The 11,530-nt window shown below is 48.3% G+C and overlaps 1 protein-coding gene across 1 annotated transcript in view; it reads right to left on the reverse strand.

Annotated features, from left to right (window-relative positions):
- Positions 1 to 7,661, reverse strand: part of GATA4 (GATA binding protein 4) — a 54,933-nt gene extending 47,272 nt beyond the window's left edge. Inside the window, exons 1-2 of the mRNA XM_081854884.1 lie at positions 7,411 to 7,661; positions 946 to 1,703 (exon numbers count right to left, since the gene is read on the reverse strand). Of these exons, the coding sequence (XP_081711010.1) occupies positions 946 to 1,468 (523 nt within the window). The 5' untranslated portion in view covers positions 1,469 to 1,703; positions 7,411 to 7,661. The remainder of the gene's footprint in view (positions 1 to 945; positions 1,704 to 7,410) is intronic.
- Between the last annotated feature and the right edge of the window lie 3,869 nt (positions 7,662 to 11,530).

Consider the following 11,530-nt stretch of genomic DNA (forward strand, 5'->3'; position numbering starts at 1 on the left):
AAGAATCTCAGAGCTGGAAGGGACCTTGAGGATCATTTAGTCCAACCCCAGCAATGCAGGAATGAGAAGCTGTCCCTTATGCAGATCAAGCCTGCAACCTTGGTGTTATCAGCACCACACTCTAACCAACACAAACGCCGTTAGCGTTTGTGAACAGATGCTTTCATTTGCTTCACCTTATTTGTTTGCATCTACGATTTTGCCGTTAAGCATAAAAGTATTATTTCAAAACACCTTCTTCTACAGATAATTTTTTTCAGTCCGTTAATTGGTTAGATGCCGGTCAGTTCAAAATCAGCATACCCAGAACCTGCTTAGCAATGTAGCTTTTTTCTTTCTTTCTAGAAAGACCCTAACTAAAGAATCTGAGAATCCTCCAGAGAAACAATCTCTCAAAGGACCTGTTGATGGCATTTTACCATTGTACTCTTGAGAGTGTTTTAACCTATGGTCTGTGTGTGTGGTTTGGGAGTTGCACAGTCAGGGAAAAAGCAATACTGTCCAGGGTTGCAAAGACTGCGGAGAGAATAATTGGGTGCACTCTTTCCACCTTGGATCAAATCTATGCTTCCAGGTGCCATAAGAAAGCTGCAGAGATAGTGCAGGATAGTGCACACCCTGGAAATGATCTCTTTCAGCTTCTGCCTTCTGGAAGAAGGTACAGGGTTATAAAGACTAGGACTAGCCGTCTGAGAAACGGTTTCTATCCAAATGCAATTTTGCTATTAAATGCAGTGTAAAGTAGTCTTTATGTGGGTTTGTTGTATTCAATTATGGGGTATCCGAGTTTTTAGGGGCTAACCAGACTAGGATAGCTGAGATAGCAGGCTTGTTGGTTTTTTAATGTCTGATGTAGATTTTTTCAATTTCGTTGTTCTGTATGGGACAATGACAATAAAGATTATTGTATCGTATGGTAAAGGTAATAGAGAGAGCGGATCTTACCTAGGTTGGGGTGTCTAGTCCCTCCTGGGGTCCCCCGGTTCTGGAGGTTATGGAGCATGGGGTTGTCAAAGGGCGAGGAAGTCCAAGTGGCCCCCAGCTCCGGAGTCATGTAGCTCGCTGGGTAGGGGCTGGAGTAAGATCCACTGAAACTGCGGGCGTATTGTTCCCTGCTGTTGGCCGTGATGCTGAGAGGGTTGCTGTACGTGGCCCCCTCTCTGGAGGTGGTGGTCGGGATGGGGGAGCCGGCGGCGAAGGAGAACCTGGGCGAGACGGACGGGTGCGTCGAGCTGGGGTTATACGAGGCGCTTTCGGCTCCGGGCTGAGTCCAGATGGAGTGGCCGGAGGGGCTGCCTTGCTGCGACGAGGCGGACCCCTGGAGGTAAGGAAGGCTGGGAATCATGGTGCCGACTCTCGTGGTCGGGATGTAGACAGGGGAAGTGGCAGCTGCACCATGCATGAAGCCACTCGCACCTTCGTAGGCCTGTGGGCAATGGTTGGCAGCCATGGCTAAGCTCTGGTACATCTCTGGAGGAGCAGGCGAGATCCAAGTGGGTTAGAGGGAGAGAGAGTCTACCTCCAAAATCAAGACAGGGGGTGACCCTGCCGTTCCCAATCAGGTCCAGGATGAGAGGATAGGGTGGGGAAGCAGTTTTCCAGGTCCTAACAGGTCCTAACCTTCAAGGTGGTTCCAGGCATCAGGGCCAGCAGTGGCTTCCGTGGTCTAGCATCCTTCTCTCCCTTCTGGGCCTGGTTCACACCTATAAAGGAAGGGGAGACAGAATGAGACATGCAGGTAAAGTGTGGGTAGGGGGGAAGAGAAAGAGGGAGAGAAAAGGTGGTTCAAAAAGGCTCCCCTCCCCACTTAAGTATAATAAGGTATAATAAACTTAGGGAAGGTGAGAGACAATTAGAAGGCACCACCAGAACAGCCAAACCTTTGTCCCTGGGGGTATAAAGGTAAAGGGACCCCTGACCATTAGGTCCAGTCGTGGCCGACTCTGGGGTTGCGGCGCTCATCTCGCTTTATTGACCGAGGGAGCCGGCGTACAGCTTCCGGGTCATGTAGCCAGCATGACCAAGCCACTTCTGGCAAACCAAAGCAGCACACGGAAACGCCGTTTACCTTCCCGCTGGAGTGGTACCTATTTATCTACTTGCACTTTGACGTGCTTTCGAACTTCTAGGTGGGCAGGAACTGGGACCGAGCAACGGGAGCTCACCCCCCCTCCCGTCGTGGGGATTCGACCCCCCCCCCACCTTCTGATCTGCAAGTGCTAGGCTCTGTGGTTTAACCCACAGTGCCACCCCATCCCACTTAAGGCAGGTATAATAAACTTAGGGAAGGTGAGAGACGGTCAGAGGGCAGCACCAGCACAGCCAAACCTTTGTCCCTGGGGGTATAGATGCTGCTAATTGGACCAAGTCTGGCTGTTTGATCTGAAATCACATCACAGCAGTAGGCTGTCCTTTTGGGAAAGGGAGTGAAAATAATAAAGGATTGAAACTGGAGCCTAGAGTTAGGTAGGTTAGGAATGGCTTGAGGTCCTCCAGAATAAGAATAAGGTTGTGGAATCCAACCTTTGTCTTTGGTGGGGTGGCAAGAAAACAGAAAAAGTTGTTTTGGGGGGAGGCAGGCAGCGGAAAGTGGTTGAGCAAAGGTATAAGATGGTTTGCACACAGAAAGATGGGAGTCAGATAGGTCCCTGTGTGCTGTGACATAGGTGTATACTTTTCCTGGAAGGATAAAATTGTAGAGTTGAGAGGGTACCCCAAGGGTCATCTAGTCCAACCCTTCGAGGGAGGAATCGCCGCTCTGTGAACCAGAGCTCCGTTTGAGCCTGACTTCAACACAGAAATGGGACGTCTGGAAACTGTGCGCATGCTCAGGGATTAAAAAGACACAGGCCACAATTCCTCTCAGGTTCATGACTTCTGTGCGTGCTCAGAGGGCGAGGAATGTTCATTACAGAGCTATTCCTTGCAGCCTTGAACAACACCCCTCTCCGCTTGTCAAAATACACATTTGTGCACACATCAAAAGGCAGCTGTAATGAGTCATGATTTCCTCCTTTGCAGTTAAGATCTGCCAGTTCTGCCCAAGCACACTTAGAGAGGCAAGCCGTAGGACCCATGTGGGATGTGCATACTGCAAGGGGAGGTATAATTGTGTGCAAGAGCACTGCAACACATGCATGGAACCCATGTGTGACCCCCATCTACAATGCATGTACATCTACATGTTCAAAACAGCAGCAGGAAATGCAGGACAGGCTAACTAACATGAATTGCTCGTCCTTCTGTTGACGCAGGAGAATATGAAGGTCTTGTTTGAAGGTCTTGTTATGAAGGCTGTGGGGGATTTGAACCCAGAGCCTCCCCAGCCTAAGTGTAATCACAACTCTAACCACTGTGCCACAATGTCTCTCCAGGGCCTTTGGAAGCCTGCCCCGCAACACAAAAAAACCAGTCCCCTTCAGCAGTCTGCATTTTGCATGCGGGCACCAAGGGAGCGAGGGATGTTGGTGGCGCTGTGGGTTAAACCACAGAGCCTAGGACTTGCCGATCAGAAGGTTGGCGGTTCGAATCCCTGTGACGGGGTGAGCTCCCGTTGCTCAGTCCCTGCTCCTGCCAACCTAGCAGTTCGAAAGCACGTCAAAGTGCAAGTAGATAAATAGGTACCACTCTGGCGGGAAGGTAAACAGCATTTCCGTGCGTTGCTCTGGTTCGCCAGAAGTGGCTTTGTCATGCTGGCCACATGACCCGGAAGCTGTACGCCAGCTCCCTCGGCCAGTAAAGCGAGATGAGCACCGCAACCCCAGAGTTGCCCACAACTGGACTAAATGGTCAGGGGTCAGGGGTCCCTTTACTTTACCTTTACCAAGGGAGCGATGCCACCTCTACTCCCTTCTCAAATGGTCTCCTCAACGCTTGATGCCTGAAACAGAGAGGACTAGAATCTTCTAAAGGGCAGAGGCTGATGGGGTCACTGAAAAGGATTGCATGGACAACCCATTAGGAGACACAGGAACTAGCAACCTACTTCGAACAGAAACACAATCTGCTTTCCACACTTGACTCTTGCGCAAGGCGATGGGCCGGCAACCTTTGGGCATGTGCAAAGTGTCACCCCCTGACTGCTGAAGAATCACTGCCTGGCTCTCCAGCTCCCCACCCCCACCATCTAAACACGTGGACTTTGGTAGCCTGACTCCCAAGGACTGCAAGATCTAATCCCTGAAACCTCTCTAAAAAGCCTCTTTCCCAAAGAGATGGGCCAGCGTTCATGTCTAAAATCGAGCTCTTCTCAAAAATACACTGAATTCGATTTGAATTTAGAGACCGGTTCTTTCGCCGCCCTCCCCAGTCTCAGTCTCCTGCCAATCGGCCCCAAAGGAGATTCTCGTGGAAATGAAACGTAAACGGAGTTTAGGGGATTTTTATTTTTATGGATAAGGGTGGCTTCTTTTTTAAATCGGATCATACGCGGTCTCAGCCCCCCCCCCCAAAAAAAAAATTATTCCCAGCATGCCCGCTGTTTTTGCGCCATGGTGAAGCGAACAAACCCTCTCTTTCCAGATTTTCCAGGTTAATGCGAATTAACACTCCCCCCCTTCCCACTCCTCATTCCCCGTAGGTGAAACCGAATTCAAGCGTCGCGAAGATTCTTCCCCAATTATCCGTTGCTGCTCAATAACTGAAGAAATAAACAAGGGGGGAAAGCTCCCCCCCCCTTTTAAAAGTAACTTGAAATTCACACAAGTCTCTCTGTACGAAACGCCCGCAGCATTTGTTCAAAGTTTTAGCCGTTTCTGTTCCAGATTTATCAAGCAGATAATTAGAAATCGGCTGCCAGCGTTCCTTTAAAAAACAACAACAGCAACAACCCCACACTTTTTCCTTTTGAAAAAATAAATCATATCCTTACATTGATTCACTCATGAATCGGATTGATCTAATATATTTTAGCTATCACCTCCAGAAAATGTTTGTAGAACTAAACTCTTCAAAATAATGAATATTTTCTGACGACGCAGGAGCAAATCTAAATTGCAACGTGCACAAATATAAAATCTGTGGACGGCGATAGTGCAATTACGCACCAAATAATGCGGTTTAAGGTATAACCTTCAGCGTTGCACTGCAGCCTTGAGAAGCGTAAAGTTGTGATCACACAAAATAGCACGACGAGCAGGAAACACGGACACGCTCCAGCCAACTTTGAACACTTCAAAACTGAAAGCAGGAGGTCGACTTAAAACTTCCTAGCAAACGAATGTGTGTCCCACTACATTTCTCCCAGCGGGGTTTGAAAAAAGGTGCTTTTGCAATTCTGAAATTCAATTAACTCCAACCCAGATGTAAATAAAGAGACCCCCACTTTATATGTAGATGCAAATAGTTGGCAGAAGAAAAAATGAGTTGGGTTGAAAACTTTGCAAAATTTAAAGGTGTGTGTATGGGGGGGGGGGGAGAATCCAAATAGGATAAACATACTAGAAATATTTGGAATGGTTGTTGTTGTTTTTTTATTCTATCCTTACAGGGGTTTCTCCTCCCCATCGTTTCCATCTCCATCTTTTAAGAACGGAATGTTTTTATTATTACATTTTACGAAGGAGATTTGAACGCGAGGAATAAGCGGAGGTTTATTCACTCACTTGGCCCCCCCTGCTTTACTTGGAACCGAGCGATTTACTCGGAACGGAACCCTCTTTTTACGCGGAAATCATAGTAAAAATAAGAATATTGAATCAGATCCTCTGAGTGGCTCCGTCCCGCCCTCAAAAGGGGTTTTTAACTTCCGCACTTAAAATCAGATATTTGTTGCTCCCTGCTTTTAAAAAGAGATCACAAAAAGACAGAGACTGTTTAGGAAATAATAATCAACTATTATTATTATTTTACAGAGCAGTGCCTTAGTGAGGATGAAAGAAATAGTAGCTCTACATTTGAAACCGCACATTTTCGTTTTTTAAAAAAATGTTTCTTATTGTCGCCCCCTCCAAAAAAAACCACACATCCCTGTTTGAGAAGCGAGAAGAAAAATCACCTTTTGAACAAGAGCTGCCCTTTAAAAATGAAAATCCTCCCCGTTCAATGAAAATCTCGGTCAGCAAACCTGGGGTTTACAAAGTAGCCAATGATGATCTAAGGCCGCTTGGATATTTTATTGCAAACAGTTTAGAAGTTTTATTACTCTCGAGCGGCATATAGGTTTTGTTACACAAATCTTTTAAATAAGTAAGTAAGTAAATAAGTAAGTAAGTAAGTAAGTAAGTAAATAGAGTAGCAAGTAGCTAAAAAGAAGCCAAATAAGGAAGACTTTATTAGAAGAATAGCAATAATCATTCCTGTTACGCACAGTTCAGCCCCATCGATTTCTACACGACATCTATCAATCCAGCTGAGATCGGAGTTTAAAAGTTTTCACGTTTGACTGAATCAATCCCGCATCAAACCACTACTAACCTTAAGAGGGGGATAACTAGAGGTATAGGAGATTTGCGCAAAAAAGAGATAAAATCCGGCCGAAACTACCGTGATGTGATTATTTATAAAAACTGGGTAGGATTTAAGAAGTTTAATTTTTCACTTTTCTAGGGACCTTCGTTGCGTTTCCAATCGCTGATTTCTTCTCCTCTCTTTTTTTTAAGCGAAAAGAATGTCTGCTTTGTGCGAAGCAAGGGAATGATATAAAAATAAAGCGAACGGAGATCTAGGGAGCTGGCGAGGAGGAGGAGAAGGAGCGAGAGAGAACGAGAAGGGGCGGAATGAAACTGGAAAGGAGAAAGAAGGAGAACGTGGAAGCTGGGGGTCGTGGAATCCTCGCAGCGCGATCCTAAGATCGTTTTACTCGCCTCGTTGGGTTCGGCGATCCTCAATCCCGGGGGAACCTGAATGAAGAAGGTTACAGTTTCAGCTAGGAAAGGAAAGGCCGGGTTGGCTGCGGAGACGGAGAGACTGGAGAAAAAATATATTGGAACCTATCCAAAGGGACGGTGGATCCTGCGCAAAGAGGGAGCGACATGTGCTGCCTTAAGAATCCAGCTTCAGACGAAGCGAAAAACGACCAGATTTTCTCGATCCGCGTGCATTTAATATATCCAAAGAGCAGTCTTTCCCTCAAAGAATTCTGGACACCGTAGTTTCCCCCTCGCACTGTGACAATTGCCACCAGCCCAGCCTAAACTACAGAGCCCAGAATTCTTTGAGGGTGAGGAATGTTCTTTGGGTGTCATTTCACTGCGATTCCTGCGTGGCAGAAGGTAGACTAGATGGCACTTGGAGATCCCTTTCCACTCTACAGGTCTACGGTTCTATAAAGGTCCAGAACGCGCGCGCGCAATATATATATATATATATATCTGGAAACAGTTGGCGAGGAGAGAAGCGGTGGCGGCGGCGAGCAAGGGGGGGGGGGGAAATCCAGAAAAATGGTCTGCAAGAGAGAGAGATCCAACCGACCTGCTTTCTTCCGTCTCCGTTTGCCTGCTCCGAGTCGGGCTCTCTTCCCTGCGAAGCCGGTTCCACTCCGGAGCAGCGCCGGGGCGCAGCCTGCCCGCGCTCCGGGGGCCAGGGAGCCTTGATCACGGCGGTTACCCCGCTGAGAAAGCCCGTAAGTGGCCCGCGGGAGGCTCCTGGCCCGTCTCTGCAGGCTGCCTGCCTCGGGCGGCCGCAGGAGCAACACGCCTCGCTCCTGCCGGGAGAAAGAGAGAGAGAGAGAGAGGCGCAAAGGCGTCAGGCGCCTCCGGCCCAGCCCCCTCGGCCAGGACCTCAAGCAGGGCTTCTGCTGACGCTTCCCACCTCTTCCCTCCTCCTCCTCCAGTCCTCCCCCTCCTCTTTCCCCACTTTCTTGCCTCCTGGCCTCGCCACACCATAGGAACACACAGGGAGTTGCTTTCCCATGACTCAGACCATTGGTCAGTAGCGTCTGCACGGGCCGGCAGCAGCAGGGTTTCAGGCAAGGAGGAGGCACCCTGCTAGCGTCGCAGCCACGGAACAGCTGGCACGTTTGCAAAGCCAAGCAGAGTCTGCTCAGGTTTCACATTGGATGGGGGCACGTCTGGTTGAGAGGGGGTTGGACTAGATGACCGTCGGGGTCCCTTCCAACTTTTAAGATTCTGAGATTCCCAGCCCTGCCTGGAAATGCCATTGGGAACTGAACCTGGCACCTTTTGCTCCTCCACTTTTCCAAAAGATGCGTTTTTGACGTGGGAGTGTATCTGCTGCGCAACTGAGCCAATCTTCATTCCTTTGGGGGCGGGGGATGGAAACTGTGTGTATGTGCAGATAGATAGATAGATAGATAGATAGATAGATAGATAGATAGATAGATAGATGGACAGGCATTAGGGCCAATATTATTAGGTAATACAGTATAGCACCCTGAACAAGGACAAAATTCCTCCGCTCCCCCACCTAAATATTACTTATTTTCACAAGAATTCCTTTTGGTGCAGTTGCTTTTTTAATGGATATTCTCATTAGGTCCCTGAATAAATAAAGGTCTTCTTATTATTGTTGCTGGCACCTGTCTTTCTTGGCAGAGACCATTATGGGAGAGGCATGCTTTGTTGCAGACAGAGGTGTCCCATAGTAGTTTATTCCTAATAATAATAATAATAATAATAATAATATTTTTTATTTATACCCTGCCCTCCCCAACCAAGACCGGGCTCAGGGTGGCTAACACCTGATATAAAAACAAATTGATTGAAATACAACTTAAAAACAAGATTAAAATACAACATTAAAACATTAAAATACTGCCTCATTTCAATGGAAGCACAAATCAAAAACTTTTGGGGGGATGAAAACGTCAAGTCTTCACCAAGGCTAACTCTACACTCTTCCCAGTGCTCATTCTTCTGCTGGTCACTATTATGGATTAGTAACCTTACTGGTTGTCTCCAGGCTTTGTGGCATTCCCACACAGCCGGGCCAGCAAGTCCTTGGGGATCCCGAAATTTTCCATTCTGTGGACATGACCCAGCCAGGATAGATATTGCTGAGACAGGAGTGGGAACATGCTGTGAATGTGGACCTCAAAAAGATATTGTGGCTTTGTGAAAGATTCAGAAAAGAGCAACTGAAATGATCCAGAGGTGGAACTTTCTTTAAGAGATCGCCCAAAGTCCTTGAGCTTTTCTTAGGAGAGCAGCCAGAGTTGTTAAGCTGAGCTTTTGGGAGGAACATCTCCAGAACTTGCTTAGCTAGCTTTTTGAAGGAAGGACAGCGCCTGTGATGGCCTGGGACTCTGGCTCAGACTCAGAACCAGAGGAGACTCAGTCTGCACCGCATCCTTTGCCTCAGGCATCATCTGAACCAAATCTGGGGCCTGATCCTGAAGAGTCCCAGTCTGCACAGGGTCCCCTGCAACAAACACCAGCTGGGCCGAGTCAGGGGCCTGAGCCTGCCCTGGCTCCAGATGTGGGGATGACCTTGTTGCCTTCATCTGGGCCATCACTTACAGCTGCTTCACTACCAGCTTGGTCAGGGGAGGCTGAGGCGGCCCCTGGGTCTAGTAACCCACCAACATCTCCCAAGATGCAGAGACTGAGGTCTGAGCGAAGGAGAGACCTGAGTACTTGCAGGAGGAGTGCTCACCTTCAGGCAAGACAGGGAGGTGAGTCGCCGGGGGTTCAGGACTGGCCGTTACCCCAACAAAGACCTTGCCCCAGGTTGGACCCTGCCCCAGGTTGCGGAAGCAACATTGCTGTATGCCAGACCCTGTTTGAGATACTGTACCAGTCCTTGCCTCCTGGTTCCCTGCCTCCTGGTTCCCTGCCTCCTGTCCTGCCCTGGCCCTGTCGGACTGACTCCCAGAGGAACCTTCAGATTCTGGTTTGGTCCTGGACTGCGTTTCACGGGTTACCCCTGGGCCCAGCACAGCGCCTGTGCCACCTTGCAGTCCCCCAGGATTCCCAACAGACTCCGGATGCCCTGTGGTCCCCCCTGCCACCCTGCGAACCCCCAGTGTGCCCCTCCCACCTCTACCCTGCCTTTCTATGCTACTGAACTCATGAAAGCTGGATGCTGAGAAATTCAGGACAGATAAAAAGAAAGTCCTTTTCTTCATAGAGCGCATAGTTAAACTATGGAACTCACTTCTACAGGAGGCAGTGTTGGTTACCAAGCTAGATGGCTTTTATAGAAGATTAGGCAAATTCATGGTGGCACTGTGGGTTAAACCACAGAGCCTGTTGTTGTTGTTTAGTCGTTTAGTCGTGTCCGACTCTTCGTGACCCCATGGACCAGAGCACGCCAGGCACTCCTGTCTTCCACTGCCTCCTGCAGTTTGGTCAGACTCATGTTTGTAGCTTCGAGAACACTGTCCCACCATCTCGTCCTCTGTCGTCCCCTTCTCCTTGTGCCCTCCATCTTTCCCAACATCAGGGTCTTTTCCAGGGAGTCTTCTCTTCTCCTGAGGTGGCCAAAGTATTGGAGCCTCAGCTTCAGGATCTGTCCTTCCAGTGAGCATTCAGGGCTGATTTCCTTCAGAATGGAGAGGTTTGATCTTCTTGCAGTCCATGGGACTCTCAAGAGTCTCCTCCAGCACCATAATTCAAAAGCATCAATTCTTCAGCGATCAGCCTTCTTTATGGTCCAGAAAACCGCAGAGCCTAGGGCTTGCCAATCAGAAGGTCGGCGGTTCGAATCCCTGCTCCTGCCAACCTAGCAGTTCAAAAGCATGTCAAAGTACAAGTAGATAAATAGGTACCAGTCCGGCGGGAAGGTAAACAGCGTTTCCATGCACTGCTCTGGTTCGCCAGAAGCGGCTTAGTCATGCTGGCCACATGACCCGGAAGCTGTATGCCAGCTCCCTTGGCCAATAAAGCGAGATGAGTGCCACAACCCCAGAGTCGGTCATAATGGTCAGGGGTCCCTTTACCTTTACCTTTTAGGCAAATTCATGGGGGAGAGGGCTAGGAATGGCTACTAGCACAGAAGCCAACTTCTAGGGGCTGAGGTCCCTCCACCCCCCCAGTAAAATATTTGAGGGTGCTGGTATCCCCCAAAAGTTGATGGTCATCATTGCCATTCATTGCTGTGCCTTGTGCCTGATTATGCAGGGCAGGGTTATTAAATACACCCAATTTATAAAGCCTGATTTGCAAACCTGGATCAGACCTTATTTCATCCGGACTGATACCCAGAGCCTAATCCACAAAAAAATATTGAAAGTTTTCAGTGAGGAAGTGAAAAGAAAGAAAGAAAGCAACTAACAAAGAAACCTTGAAATTGTGATCCAGTACGTTATATGGGTGTGAAAGTAATACAGTTGTTCCAACAAATGCAAAATTATGAGCAAGTCTATTTATAAATGGGTTCCAAACGTCGTCGTATTTATCCATGCACATTCTGCATCCACTTGCATGTTGCAAGAGCTGTCATGTCTTCTAGCCATTGATGGAAGGGGGCCATGGTATTCTCGTAAAATCATGGAAGGGACCGCCAAGGTCATCTAGTCCACCCCTTCAATGCAGGAATTTTTTTGCCCAGAGAGGGGCTCAAACCAACAATCCTGATATTAAAATCCTCAAGTTCTACTGACTGAGCTATGCGTTTCCAATGAATCAATATC

The sequence above is a fragment of the Podarcis erhardii genome (assembly GCF_964252035.2).
Source record: "Podarcis erhardii genome assembly, chromosome: 3".
NCBI classification, from domain to species: Eukaryota; Metazoa; Chordata; class Lepidosauria; order Squamata; family Lacertidae; genus Podarcis; species Podarcis erhardii.